At 37.2% G+C, this 16,238-nt stretch overlaps 1 protein-coding gene across 5 annotated transcripts in view; it reads left to right on the top strand.

Annotated features, from left to right (window-relative positions):
* The window catches only part of LOC150079193 (pleckstrin homology domain-containing family G member 5-like), a 559,615-nt gene that overhangs the window by 362,771 nt on the left and 180,606 nt on the right, over positions 1-16,238 (top strand). For all 5 annotated transcript variants that reach the window (XM_090382446.1, XM_090382448.1, XM_090382445.1 and 2 more), the window contains one exon: positions 10,321-10,458. In XM_090382446.1, coding sequence (XP_090238572.1) covers positions 10,321-10,458 — 138 coding nt within the window. The remainder of the gene's footprint in view (positions 1-10,320; positions 10,459-16,238) is intronic.

Genomic DNA, 16,238 nt, shown 5'->3' with positions numbered 1-16,238 from the left:
CCTGCCTAACCTCCTTTGTGACTTGATTACAGACTAGTTTATACCTGCCATAGGCTTCTGTGTCACCTGATACTTTATATGCATCCCATATATTTTTATTCTCTGCAACGAGCCCCATTAATTCATCTGACATCCATTTAGGCCTAAACCATGAACAGTATTTCTTAGTTGGAATGAAAAGCCTAGTACCCTCCAAAATTAAGTCCCTGAAGGCTTCCCGTTTAGGATTCAATGTTAGTAATATCATCAGTTGATCCCACTGTACAGAATTTAAAAACTGTCTGAGACCTCTGTAGTCATCTTTACGAAAGCAAAAGCCCTTTCCTTTAGCTTGATGGTAATTACATCTTTTACTAATTCCCACATCTGTACATTGTGATCACTGTCACCCAGTGGTTCTTTTACCTGCAAATTCTTAATGCATGAATAATCACTGCTGTTAATCAGATCAAGAGTATTACTCCCTCTGGTTGCCTCTCTGGCATGTTGCTGTAGAAAACAGTCATCCAATAAATCCACAAAAGTCTTGCTAGTGTGCGAGTGACCAACTCATAAGTTCCAGTCAATATCTGGAAAGTTAAAATCCCTCATTACAAGACATTCTGATTTACTGGCCCACTCTATTTTTCTGCACGATTGCTCATTATTCTCATCAGATTCATTTGGCCTATAACACACATCTACTCTGATTTTTCCTTTTCCAGTGCTTATTTCACACCAACAGACTCAACACTGCTTTGTCCACCAACATCAATTGGATTCACTTCCTTAGATTTTGTTTCTTAACTAACAGCATAACCCCTCCTCCCTTCCCAAATTCCAATTCTGCACTGCTTATATCTGTGTGACACAACATCTGTGATATCCCAACAATAGCTGCTTTTGATGTCTTGACTAGCTCATCAAATTTATTAACTATACTCCTAGCATTGGTATACATGCAATTATATGTGCACCTATTCCTACTCTTGGTTACCCTAACACAGCTCATGTAGAAGGTAAGGTGTAAGGTATATTGATGTCATGCGGCACCAGGGGTTCCCCATCTCTGCGTTGCTTTCATTGTGGGTGTACTAGTTTGCTGGGAATGCCAGAGGTTTAAAAGTGTGTGGATATTGTATGTGGGTAATGTCATGTACCGTTTGTTCATCTGGTCATTTAGCCGCAGGAACCCAACATTGCCACACTTTTGCCCGTGGAGGCAGATCAGGAACCCAGTAGACTTGGTTACTCTGGCAGGTCCTGCTGCTTAGTTTCCTGAGATTTCAGCTGCTAGGACCTAAAAAAAAAAAAAAAAAAAAAATTTCATAATGTATGGGTATGTACACATGAATATACTAATTTCACTTATCTGCATGAACATATGTTGTATGCCCGTACACACCGCTGGGGAGGGTGATATTACGTAGATGGATAGGCCGAGATTGAGCGAAGATTATTTTGAGTGTTGTTAAATTTAGTGTGTGGGGCATTCACGTTATATATATATAGAGTAGGAGGGGAGACAGAAAACTGGGGGGGGGGGTGAAGATAGAAGTATGGGAGCGATAGAGAAGGTGCCCCCAGTTGGTCAGTGAGGCATGCCCATGCCTCACAAGAGAGGAAAAGGGGGGTTTGGCAGGGGGAAACAAGGTCTCTTTCCCAGCGTGGTAGGGTTGGAAAGGAATCGAGTCAGGTGCTAGATTCTGATCCCCGATGAGACTTGATGGCAGCAAAGCTGCATGGTTCAGGTCCGTGTGGCCCTTTTGCAGATTCAGGGTTCAGTCAGTCACAGAGTTGTAGACCATGTCCTTTTATTCTCGTTGGAGGTATGAAATTTGCTGGGGAATAGTAGCTTGTCCCATTTTATATTGTTGATATTTTGCTTGTTCCATTCTTAGTTGGCTTTTGTTACTTGTTCCTCCTCTACCGTTTTGGTCTGCAGGTCTTTCTGCATTTGTCACTCCATTTAGTTTCCAGTTGTGTTGTTATTTGCTTGTTGGGCCAGTGTGGTTCAGTGTCTGTTAAACAGTTTCTGTGCAAATTCAGTGAATGCCATATATGGTTCTTTATCATCCAGGATGAATTTCTCCTGGTCCTTGGGTGAATGTTGTAGTCTTGTCATCAGCTGGCAGCAGATGTTGTGGTATTGGTGGCAGTCAAACATTAGGTGCGACCAAGTTTCTGGATCACCATAAGTACAATTTGAATTTTCAATTATTCCCAGAGTTGTTAGTTTGGCATTTAAGGCACCATGTCCTATGAGTAGGTATGTCACAAACAGGTGCGTACCAGGTTGGTAATTTAGGTTGGAAAATATCTACATTTGGAAAGAATTTTTGTTATCCGACCTTTGATGGAGACATCCCATCGTGCCTGCCATGCCTGCAGCAAGTGGGGCTGGAGTCTTCTTTTTTTTTCTGTAATGCGGTTATTTCCTGAATCTCCGTTGAAGTCAAGGTGTGTACAAGCATTGCCTTTAGCGAGCTCGTAGAGGATACCTCTCCTCATCACCTCTAGATCTAATGGGGGGGGGGGGTTTCAGTGATTACTTGCGGAACGTGTGTGCTCACTGAGCTGCAGGCACAAGTAGCAGTGAGTAGCATGATTCTATGTATGGAATCAAGTATTCTTAGGTTTGCAGCTGTACTGGCCTTTTTGTACCAGGCACCAGCTGTGTATGTCGCGATTGGTAAGAAGGCTGCTTTATAATAAAATATCATTGTTCTCTGTTTCAATCCCCCATCTCTTTGGGCAATTCTGTTTATTAAGGCAGTGCAGTTTCTTATTTTTCTTCTTACATAGTTTAGGTGCAGTTTGAAGGATAAGCGGGTATCCAAGATGACGCCCAGGTATTTGAGCTCTGTGCTGAGCCTTATTGTTCTAGTGCCAATTTTAATTTGGGGTGGTCTGCAGATCTTCAGTGTTCCCTCTAAGAGTATGGAGTTGGTCTTCGTCGGTGAAATTTGTAGTAAATGGTGTGTAGCCCAGTCTTGGAGAATTTGCATAGCGTGGTTTGCCAGTATTTCCAGTTGTGCTCTGGAGTTAGCTTCTATTGTCAGGATGAGGTCGTCTGCGAAGGCTTGTTAGCGGACCCCTTCCAGATCCTTGTTTAGAAACTGGTCCATCAGGAGGTTCCACATTGTTGGTCCAAGTACTGACCCCTGTGGGCACCTTCTGTATATTTTTCTTTCTAATTCTATGTAGGGAGCTTTTATCTTGATAGCCCATGTACAGTAAATCCCCTGCTATTTGCAGTCGCTGATTTAATATAAAATGAAACCTAAAAAAATGTGAATTTTAAAGCACCATAAACATTTACTGCCATAAAAAAACATGGGCGTGGCTAAAATCATCTTTCCCTGTCAAAACAGCGCTCACTGGGTTGCGGGGAGAGGGGGTGACAAAATCGTGAGTGTGGATCTTTGTTCAGTTTGTGTTATGCTCCTGCTAATCTTTGTTCAGTATGTGTTATGTGCTTGTTATGGAAGGTTTCGTCATTTTCTTATAAATTTACATGCTTACAAAAGTGAAAAATCTACCGTTTTGCAGTATGTTAGTGTAAACAGACTTTTTCGAGTATGTTAACGGTTAAAAGAAAGTGACTTAATTGTGGACAGGTTCATTTTCTAACCCCTACAAAAATTTGGCTATGAATAACAAGGGAATTGTGAAAAGATCAAAGGTGATGGCATTAGCGGGTAAAATTGAGTTATTAGACAAAATTTCTAATGGTAAAAGTTTCTCGTCAGTGGAAAAACATTATAAAATCGATGAGTCAACAGTACGATCAATCAAGAAATTGGAAGAAAAAATCTGCTGTAGTGTCCGTGAAAATGTGCAAATTGCTTCAGAAATTTGCTCTAACTCGTGATGTTAAAGGAGAAAAAATGGAAAAGGCTTTAAATCTGTGGATAGAAGATCGAACTCAAAATAAAATTCCATTAAGTTCATTCATCATTTATGAAAAGGCAAAACACCTTTATCAACACTTTAGCGAAACTGGTGATAGCACTGGCGGGATAAGTTTTTGTTTTTAGCTAGCAAAAGCTCTGGTTTGAAAGATATGTTTGAAATTTCTAATAAATATTACATTTAATATTAAATTGTGTCTTATTTTCATTTCGATACCTTATTGCTTGTATTTCACTATGTACTGTCTATGTGCATAGTCATGTTATGAAGGTACATAAAATACATACATAGACAAAATTTTAGACTAGTTTTTCTTATATATTTTATACTTTGGAACGGAATCCTTTTATTACTATGGGAGCCATAACTCAGTATTCGCGGCATTTCTCAGGAAACTAACCCCTGCAAATAGCGGGGGTTTACTATATTTACTTGTTCCACAATGACTCCCAACAGTCCTGGAAATCTCCATTACCTTGATTTCCAGGCTGCTGCTCATTCTAATCAAAGCAGTGTATGAATCACTTTTGCCTCTGCCTGCAACTAACCCTTTAGTCTGTGTATCCCCCAAGCTAGCAGTTTTCCAGCCCACCTAACACTGCCTCGATAGCATCAGCAAATATTCTTGCACCCTTTCTATTTAAGTGTACCCCATCCCTGTAGAAGCAGTCTTTCCTGTCAACAAGCACAGAGCAGGCTGAAAAAAAATTCTAATACTTGAGCCTTGCACAATCTGTCCAGGGCTGAATTGATTAACAAGGCTCTCATCATATACTCCAATGAAGAGATACAAAGGCATCCCCTACAGCCAGTGGTGGGATTCAAATAATTTAACAACTGGTTTGCTGCCCTAATGAACGTTCTAAGTATAAAAAAACTATATACCTAAAGGTAGTTTATTATTTCATGCAGTTAATACTTAAATAAGAACAATAAAAGAGGTCCACAAAACTAGATTGTGTTATAAGAAAGTTTTAAAATATTAATGAAAAAATATTAAATAATACCTGACAAAAAAACAATAAAACTGTTATTTAAGATATTTCTGTATTGCTTCTTGATTGGCGTCCTCACTTGCAATTTTTTTCGCTTTTATCCGAGCATCATCAGCTGAGTGATTTATCCTTAACCATCTTTTCACTGTATGAGTAGGATGCCATTCCTTTAGAGGTAGAGCCGATTAGACTAATAGTCATTGTGTTTGATATATTAGAAATAGTTAGGCGACTTTTCTTCTCTGAACATATTATGTTCATCTTTGAAAAACCCCTTTCCGCTTCTTCTGAACTTAAAGCAATTGTTCTGACAATATTTTTAGCTCTTTGAACACTTTCAGGAATTGCATAATTCTGGGAATTTTTTAAAATATATTCCACGAAATCTCAATAATCATTATTATCAATTTGGTAATTAAAAATGTCATTAAATATGAGCAATTGTTCTTCAGCTGCTTTCCATGGAACTAGTACTTCTTCAATATTCCGGTAATCTGGCTCAAAAAAATTGAGAAATTGTAATTTATTCCTATCTTGAAATTGGCTACAACTTGCTTTTAAATGTTCACAATCCATTAGTCTTTTTTTCCAATTTGTTACAGTGTTTTCTAAAAGTCTTCCCCGAGGAATCCCAACAAATCGATGATTTTCTACAAATTTTATATTTTTGAAGGTTTCTGAACTAATAATTCATCAACTTTTTTTTGTATGGACCCTTTTCCTTTCCAAGCATTTGAAATGCTTTAATAGATCTTATCACAAGTTTTCAGCCTTTATTATGTCTATATTTCTTGCTTGCAGTGCATTTGAAAGAAGAGAAATTTCGTTTAAAATATCAATCATCAATGTCAAATCAGTTATAAAATATATATTTTCAAGACGGGCAGCCATACCAAACTACTTTTTTTTAAAATATAAATAGTGATGTAGCGCTGGATAAGCGCGCCACACAGCTAGGTTTGACCTTAAACTACAGGCAGCCCATCTTGGTCGCAAAACTCTACCAATCTTTATAATTTCAATTCCAAGTTGTTCGGATATTTTGGAAAGTTCAATTTGGTTCCTATTGGATTGATGAAAAATAGTATCTTATCAATAAATATTTTAAAATGATTTACTTGCTTTATACCCCCAGGGGATCACATCTGGTGAGTAAGGGCTTGGCACACCCAGGGTCCTGAGCTGGATACCATCATTCTTCTCTTTTCTCTTTCTTGGTGATTCCTTTCTCTCTCTCAGGGTAATAGGGAAATTTTTTTTTTTTTTTTTTTTTTTTTTGCCTGGTTCAGCATAAGCCTCAGGCTTCCTTGCACCATATGGCTAATAATAATAATTTCCTTTATCGAATCATCTAAAACAAGATGGAGGCGATGATTTAAACAGTGCCATATTATTATGTTTGGAAACTCTTTTGCAATCGTAGTGCTCACTCCAGATTTTCTCCAAAGCATAATGCTGGCACCGTCGGAGCAAAATCCTATTAAATTTTTTTCTAGGTAGTTCTTAGTAAGCCCAACATTATTTAAACTTTCCATAACTGAAGAACATATTGTCTCTGCATCTTGTTTTTCCAATTCAACTAGTTCAACGAAAATTGTGATGTAACTGAATCCAAGGCCAATTCTAATACAACAAATTCTGATTTTGGTTTCTTATTGAAAAAAAATCCATCAAACTCTGTTGCCTTTTCATCCTTTTAAGGGCTACTTGCAAAATATTTAAAAAATGTTTTATTTTAATATATTATAGAGCAGGAGTGGATATGTGCCAATATATTTGAATATTTTTACTGGTTCTGTCCACGTGTGGTCATATCATAAACTTTTATAAACAAAGCACTATGCTTGATAAACATCAGTCAGAACATACATTTTCTTCATTTTATCGATACTAAACGAAAATTCCTTGCTGAATTAATAAATGGCATAGGCTATGTAGATTAAATGCGATAGAATACCAGGTGCCCACCTTAGAGAAAACCCTGATCACAAGTGTCATTTTAACAACCGGTTCGCTGAACTCAACAAACAGTTAGGTATCGGTTCTGCTGAACCGGTGCGAACCGGCTAAATTCCACCACTGCCTACAGCTGTACATGCCCTCCTAAAATTAGCTTCACAAAGAGGGCACAAGTAACACACAACACAATCATGTTTTATAAAACTGGTCTTGGAATTCTCCCTGAACAAAAAAGCATTTCCACTACTTTTGAGTCCTTTGCTTTAATGCTCTCTTAGTCATGATTTTAGTCAAACTTTAATTTAAAAACAACTCACTAAACTAAGAACAAAAAAAAGCATAACAGTAAAAAGTAAAGTGCAGCCATTATCAAGACACTGCAGGATGGAAGCCTCCTCAACAATTCATGCTGAGGGAAATGGACCATAATCTGCCACACTGGTCCAATGCGGGTTGGCAGATCGACCGTATTCAGCAGTCAGGGGCTTGAACTCCGGTCTACTCAAAGAGCATGTGCTACTGCACTCCCGCTCCTGGCTATGGATTTTCATTCATTTTTAAAAGTAACCACAAGAAAAATGTTAACAATGAAAAAAAAATTAATATATAATATTCAGTGCACATTGTAGATTGTTATGCACCAAAGTTTGTAATAAAGTTATGTTACAAAAATGTTTGTATTGTTATAAATTTTTCATTTATAAGTCTAAGAAGAACAATTCTGATACTGATTACACTATCACAAAACTACAAACTCTAGTAGAACTGAAACATTCTTATGTGTTATACCGATATTATTATTATTATTATTATATCAGTACAACACAAATGCAGAAGTTGAATTTGGTTTTTAAGCAGCTTCAAAGGCCATGAAATTACACAAATTCACCAACTTGATCACATTGATTTAAATCAAAAAGTTTCAATCTTTAAGCATTAAAGTTCCACTTAGTCTGCTGAAAAAGTGTTGCACTTCATACTACATCATTTGATGAATTCAAACAGTGTAGTGTTCTGCAATACATTTTTTGATGAGCTCACCTTCTCACTTAAGGCCAACGTGCACTTTAAAAATAACAATAATGCCATATATAACTGTTAGTGTAAATCTCAGTCCATAGGTAGATTTAACTCAACATTACAGTGACTGTCTTTGTCAAGCTTGAATTTATCTTTTTTGTATGATTTGAAAATTATTTTTCCCACTAAGAAATTATTTTTACAGTATCCAGTTTGCTTGATGGATGTCACAGAATTCATCTTTCTTGCAGGAATTTTTTTTTTTTTTTACTTTAAAGAAATTATTTTTACAGTATCCAGTTTGCTTGATGGATGTCACAGAATTCATCTTTCTTGCAGGAATTTTTTTTTTTTTTTTACTTTATCTATTATTTGTTAATTCAGAAATTGTCTAGTTTAAGTATGTTTCATGACTTTTTGGAAGTAAAATCTTAGAGTTCACATCTCTTTTTGAATCATCCTGTAAGAATAGGATGCTTCCAAAGCATATGCAAAACATCCTGAGACATTCTAGTGTTCAAAATAATGAAAGGCAAAAAGGAGAGCACAGCTGTTTTGCAAAAATCAAAGATTTTTGCAAAACAGCTGTGCTCTCCTTTTTGTTAAATTATGGAACAAATTGAAGCATTTGCAGCAAATTTTTTTTTTTTTTTTTTTTTCCTGACTTTGTAATGTTTTAGTATATCTTGCCCTTCATATTACTGTTGAAATGGTTCACCCTTTGCTTAATTAGTTTGTTAGTTTTAGAAGCCTCTCTCTCTGATTAGGTTTTGTTGATGGGGTGTTTTAATTTTGCAGATTGTGTTGCTCGATGCTATTATTTTCTTGCAGGAATTTTCCATGTTTAATTTACTAGAAGTCACCTCTTCCTTCCTTCTCATAGATCATCTTGTTTGGGTAGAATTTCTAATCATTTTCTTCTGTCACTAGTGGTCTTAACACTGATCATTTACCCTCCTCTTTCCACTCCCCATTTTTCAGTTGTTTTATTTGGTTAGGTATATTTCTCATTTTAAATCATTGTTTTTAAAGAATTTTAATTGTATGCAGTTGTAGTTGCCTGTTGTACTGTTTGAGATCTTTCTCTGGTTACTGCTACCTACCTACCCTACCATCTAGATAATGCACTGTGTTAGTTGTTCCATTGAAAATTGCTACATTATGAATGTTTAAAATCTGCAGGTGTCTGTAGCTCAGAATCCTGGCAGAATCTGACTGGTCTGCCTATACTATAAGTCAAAGCAACTGCTGTTTCGGCTCCTTAAGAAATATATCTCTCCTAATACTTTGTTTCTCTTTCAAAATCAAAAAGCTCGTTGATCCTTTCACTTTTCAAAGAAGCATTCTGTTTTGTCCTGTATCCTAAGAGCAAAGCATGGTAAGAGAATGTTTCTTCTAATTCCTTAGCATTGCTGGTTTTGATCTTTTGATGCTTGTTCAGCTAATTTATGATTTCAGAATACTTCTAATTCAGCTGGTGGGTTTTACTCTAGTAACTGAATAGGTGTGCATGATGCTGATTGTTTTATCCATTTGTTTCATATTTTATGTTTTGTTATTTGTGGAATTCTTCTGACTGTTTATATGTCCTTATTAAAATAAAATTGAGCTGATGATGACACCTCTTTTTGCAACCTCTCTCTCTCTCTCTCTCTCTCTCAACCTGTTGTTTTTCTTATCACATATTTTTAAATTTATAATGATGATTTTTATATGAAAATATTTTATGTGAAAATGAATAAACATATTAAACATTATGAAAATAAGCAGATATGTACATAGTAAGATACTTGTTCATACTGGGTATGCATCTGACTGCTATATTAGCCTGCACATTCTTATTTTTTATTATTTTTAACATTCAAAACTATAATAATATTTTAAATTATTTATGGTTTTGAATGTTACATTAAATAAATGTTCAGAATCTCATTCTTTCAATTTTTTTCCATCTTAACCTAGACCTCAGAATACATCCTAAAATTTATGTATAATTTGAAAACACCCGGTGTATATATATGTATTATATTTATCACGAGTAATGAAAGTTAAATTTCGTGTTTAGCAGAACTCATTTATTTAGGCACTTATAAGTTAATCATTATTTACTTTGAATATGGAAAAAAAAAAAAAAAAAAAAAAAAAGAGTGTGTCCTGTAGGCACAAAAGATGTTTTATTTTATGTGACAACATCTTTGGTGAAAATCAAAACTGTTTAAATTTTTTAAATAAAACATCTGAAACCAAAGTTATGAATGATGTAACATTTTATGCTCGTGCCCGCTACTTACTCCACAAACAACAGTACACCGCACTACATCCATGCACTTTTAAATCTCTGGCTTTTACAGCATACTGTGTTGGTTTTACTTCAGTCCAAAAATTTAGTAGGTGCCGCCAAAGATGTCTTCACATAAAAAAAATAATAATAAATTCAAATTTTTTTGTCTAGATTTGCTCTGTGGACAAGTTTGTGGGTGGTGTTAACTCTACGCTACGTCAACAACATGAGAAGCAGCGTCTGTCTTCAATTATAAATAGAATAGAGTGCTATGATGCTGTAGAAGTTACGAATGATGAGATGGATAAAGTAAGTATTATAAGAATAAGTAAAATTTTACAACACGATAGGCAGGACTATATAGAGCTTTATATTTATTTTATTGTACATTTATTTTAGCACCCATTTTGATATACTATAATTGATATACTGAAGTGAAAGACTTAGAAAATCAATTACAGTATTTCAACTAATAAATTTTGACCTTAACACATTTGCTACTGTAATGCAGATTTGCTTCAGAATGAACCACAAGGACAGACCCACATTTGCCTTAGAGCAAATGTGGGTCTGTCCAATTGTGGTCAATAAATGAGCAGTGTAAAGGGAAAGGCACATGAAATGAACAACTGATCAATATCAGCACACTGATTGAACCAAGGGCTATTTGCATTATGGGTGGGATTTTGCTTAGCATCACTTGCACTATCTAGAGAGTGCTATAAAAGCAGTATACTTGGTTCACAGTTTCATATGTTTTTTACTAACGTAGAAATTATTTTATCTAGGTTAGTATTTTCCACAAGAAAAGATAATTTTTTGAAGATTATGCTTTCTGAATTTTAATTCTGTAGTTTATGAAAAACAAAACATTCTTAGTGTGTTACACACAAAAAAAAAAAAAAAACCACTTATCTCTAAACTTTTGTGTAAAAAGTGTTTTCCTATAAACTTGTACCTGGCTAAGCGGTTTGCTTCCTTCGCTGCCTCCCTTAATATAATTAGATAGATCCACACCCTGAGACACCAGGACGGAAAAGGAACGGCAATGGACAGTATGCCGAAGCTAATGACATTGAATTAGCTCTTTATAATATGTCATCTGATACTGAAATAGAATTCTATTCAAGTGATGAAGATTCTGAATCTCATTAAAATGCAGTGTTGATGTTAATGTTACAAACAACAGCTTGCCATTGTTACTTGGAATGCGATTCTTTACAGATGAAATCCCTTTCATTTACTAAAAAGCAGTGCCTACTTATTCCAGCACCCCACAAAAAGAATTGAATTTGTTGTTTTGAGCTGCTTGCAACTGATAAATTTCTTGGAACAAAAGCAATGTTTATGCAACTCCTGTAAGATGTCAAGTAGGTATAAAACTTGTTCACGAATAAACGAATGGAAAGCTATTAGCATGGACATATAAAACATATGTGGTGTGAGTAAAGGTATGATGAGAGCAGAGTAACCTGTTAATCAGAATTTCATAAAGGGTATGACAAGAGTCTCTACATACTGATGAAGTAGGTGAGAGGGAGTTTTTTATTATTAGTTGATTAGTTGGAATAAGTGAAAGGGGAAACTTACCAGAGGGACAAATTTTTTAAATAAACAGGATGATTATTATTTGCACCAGCATGTTAGAGAAAACACTCGGGGTAAGAATATTCCAGAACTGATCATTACTCACAAATCAGATAATGTCATCAGGCTCGCTGTACAGGAACCATTGTCAGGAGGTGATCATGCAGGCTTTAGTTGGAAGATGAAGAACGTTGCATTGTAGTAGTAGTAGTAGTAGTAGTAGTGGCACTTGATGCAAGAAAGCAAGTGTAGGAGCTTATGCAGCATCAGCCAAAAAAAAAAAAAAAATCACACCATACCCTCCAAATGCCTGTCCAGTTCCTCCTTAAATTTATTTAACTTATCAACTTCCACAACGACAGATGGAAGTTTGTTCCAGCAATTAACCACCCGCTGGCTAAAGGCAAATTTCCGCACATCTATTCTACATCTATCCTTTCTTAATTTGAACTTATGTCCCCGTAGGTTCGTATTCTGAACAAGTGGGAGGATCCCATCAGAATTCAGCGTGCTCAACCCATTCAAGGCCTTATAGACCTCAATCAGATCACCGCGCAGGTGCCTAGTCTCCAGCCACTGCAATTTGCAGAACTTAAGCTTCTCTTGGTAAGAGGATCCCTTCATTCCCCTCACCAATCGTGTTGCTCTTCTCTGTACACGCTCAAGCAAATCTACATCCTTCCTAAAATGAGGCCTCCAGACCTGTACGCAGTACTCAAGGCGTGGCCTGACCATTGCCTTATACAGAGGGACAATCACCTCCTTTTCCCTGCTAGCAAAATTCCTATATATCATTGACAAAACCCCGTGACCTGCCCTAGCAGCCTGTCTGCATTGCTCAGAAAACTTCATATCTGACTGCACAATTATTCCCAGGTCTTTTTCATTTTCTACCACCTTAAGTGTAGTACGACACAGTTGGTACGTTTCTCTGGGGTTACTTCTACCCATATGCAGTACTTTGCATTTGTCAAGGTTAAACTTCAGTTGCCACTTCTTAGCCCATCTGCCCAAATTATCTAGATCCTGTTGTTGCAGTAGCACACTGCCATGACTGTCATTAACAACCCTGCCAACCTTCGTGTCATCTGCAAACTTCGACATTAAGCTTGATATACCTTCATCAATATCATTGATAAATATACAAAACAACAGTGGACCCAACACCGAACCCTGTGGGACTCCACTAATAACATTAGTCCACGAAGAGCAGCACCCATTGATTACCACCCTCTGTCTTCTCCCACTTAACCATCCTTTTATCCATTGTAGCAACTTACCCTTAATACCATTCTGCTCCAATTTGTACAGTAGTCGTCCATGCGCAACAGTGTCAAAAGCTTTCCTGAAATCCAAGTATATGATATCAAAATTATTTTTTGCATCCAGTTCCTTTGTGACCACATCATAATAACCAATCAAATTTGTCAGACAAGACTTTCCCTTAACAAACCCATGCTGTGTCTGAATTATTGCTGCAGTCTTGTCTAGATGATCCTGCAATGCATCTTTAACCAGTGACTCCATTATTTTACCTGGAACAGAAGTTAAACTAACAGGTCTATAATTACTCGTGTCACCCTTCGAACCTCCTTTGTGAATTGGGGATACATTTGCACATCTCCAGTCCGTGGGAACCTCCCCTGAATCCAAGGATGCTCTCATAATTATGGCTAAGGGTTTGCTTAGTTGGTTTGCCGCCTCCTTTAATATAACTGGATAGATCCCATCCACCCCAGGTGCCTTTCTTATGTTTAACTTCAACAATTTCTCCTCCACTTTGCTCTCAGTTATTACAAAATCATTAAGCACACTGCTACAATTTGATAACCTTCTTCCATTTTCAAACTGTAATAATTCCCCACGTGTGAATGTAGATGCAAAATACTCATTCAGTTTGTTTGCTATCTGAGCAGGATCATCAACAGTCAAACCATCGATGTCAAGTGGACCAATCATATTCATTCCCCTCCTTTTAGAGTTTATATAAGTAAAGAAATCCTTGCTGTTTTTCTTAGCATCTTTTGCCAAAGATTTCTCGTAATCCGCCTTTGCCTGCCGAACCTCCTTTGTGACCTGATTACAGACTAGCTTATATCTGCTACAGGCTTCTGCGTCGCCTGATAATTTATATGCATCCCATGCATTTTTCTTCTCTGTCACGAGTCTCATTAGTTCATTTGATAACCATTTAGGCCTAAACCTTGAACAATATTTCTTCATCGGTATGAAAAGTCTAGTAGCTTCCACGATTAATTCCTTGAATGCTTCCCACTTAGAATTTACTGTTTGTAACATCGTCAGTTGATCCCACTGTACAGAATTTAAAAACTGTCTGAGACCAGTGTACTCCCCTTTATGGAAGCAAAAACCCTTTCCTTTACCCCTGACGGTAGTTACCTCTTTGAGTAAATCCCACTTCTGCACACTGTGATCACTGCCACCTAGTGGTTCCTTTATCTGCAAATTCTTAATACACGAATGATCACTGCTGATAACCAGATCAAGAGTATTACTTTCTCTGGTTGCTGGTTGCCTCTCGAACATGCTGCTGCAGAAAACAATCATCCAATAAATCCACAAAAGTCTGACTAGCGTGTGAGTGACCAAACCACAAGTTCCAGTCAATATCTGGGAAGTTAAAATCCCCCATTATAAGACATTCTGATTTACTGATTTCTCTGTACAATTGTTCATTGTACTCATTCGAGTCATTAGGCCTGTAACACACTCCTACTCTTATTTTTGCTTTTGCAGTGCTTATGTCACACCAAACTGACTCAACAGTGCACTGTCCATCTCTATCAACTGGATGCACTTCTTTTGATTTTATGTTTTTCTTAATTAACAGCATAACACCTCCTCCCTTTCTGTCCTGTCTATCCTTTCTGTACACATTGTACTCCCCAAATTCCAGTTCTGCATTCCTTATATCTTTGTGACACCACGTCTCTGCTATCCCAACAATATCCGCCTTTGATGTCTTGACCAACACTTCAAATTCATCAAATTTATTTACTATACTTCTAGCATTGGTATACATACAAGCATACATGCTCCTATGCCTATTCCTTGTTACCCTAACACATCCCATATACCCAACTATTCCAGGATGACTGCCATCCGTCCCTGAAACCCCCAACACCCCTCGCTCCAGGTCGCTTCTTATTCTAATAGAAGTTGTGCAAGAATCACCTTCACCTCTGCCCGCGGTTACTGTTAAACTATTAGTCTTTGTATCCCCCCAAGCTAGCAGTTTTCCGACCCACCTAACACTGCCTCGATAGCATCAGCAAATATTCTTGCACCCTTTCTATTTAAGTGTATCCCATCCCTGTAGAAGCAATCTCTCCTGTTAACAAGTACAGTCCAGGCTGAAAAAAATTCTACCCCTTGAGCCTTGCACAATCTTTCCAGGGCCGAATTGATCGAAAAGGCTCTCATCATATACTCCCTCCTATCGTGTCTGGGCAGAATTGCAGACACTTTCAAATTCAACCCTTATTCTCGGCTTTTTTTCAACATTGACCTGTACTTGTTGAGTAATTCTGCCGGTCTCCTACTCTTAATATCATTAGTGCCAACGTGTACAACTATATCACCCTTTGTGCCCTTGAAAGATGATATCCGCTCTACAACGTCATCAACCTTTGCCCCTGGCAGACGTACCCTGGTCCTGTTCCACCTATCCTTTTTACATAGCATGTTCCCCGTTTCCCTGACAATAGAGTCACCAACAACTAATAGTTCCTGTGGGACCAGCGCATTCTGCCTTGGGGTTTGCCGCTGTGTTGCGCAATGACCAAGTGCAAGCTCTGGTGTTGATGTGGGCAGCTGAGAGCTTGATGGGCCCCTCAATTTATTTCCTTCGAGGGCATCCACCCTGTCCTTCAAACTCTCATATAGGCCCATAACAACGCTGAGTTGTCGCCTGATTTCCTTACACTCCTTACATCGCGCACACACAAAGACATCCCCCATGGCAATATCATGTTCCGTTCCAGAGAGTTCGGCAAACATTTCACAAGTTGCACATTTTTTTAGGCTGTGACGCGTTGGAGAATCATCCCCCTCAGTTCTCCCCCGAGTCGCAACACTCCTGCCACTTTGTGCCCGTTGCTTTGCTGCTCTAGTTCGGGGCATGGTAGTTTAAATTAATAAAATCAATAAATTAAATGTCAGTAGTATTTGAATAGAAACTATGAAATAGAAACAGTGAAGCGTATTACTATATAATTATGCGTTAGAGCTACCTAGCTACCTCAATTAAAAAATTTGAATTCCCTACAAAAACTTTGAATTCCCTATATACAAAAACAATGGCTACAAAAATCGAACAAAAATAACGGTTTTACCTATCGTAAGTAAAATCCACAAAAACTCTTTATCTAAATTAAAATAAAAATAACCAGCGTAACTATAACTATATGACTACATATTAAGTACAATATAAAACAACAATCATGTAAATAAAAGGCAAACACTTATCGTTTTTGCGGAGC

The sequence above is a fragment of the Mastigoproctus giganteus genome, chromosome 10 (genome assembly GCF_048544385.1).
Source record: "Mastigoproctus giganteus isolate SK-2022 chromosome 10, ASM4854438v1, whole genome shotgun sequence".
Lineage (NCBI taxonomy): Eukaryota > Metazoa > Arthropoda > Arachnida > Uropygi > Thelyphonidae > Mastigoproctus > Mastigoproctus giganteus.
This window is presented reverse-complemented; position numbering and strand designations above follow the sequence as displayed.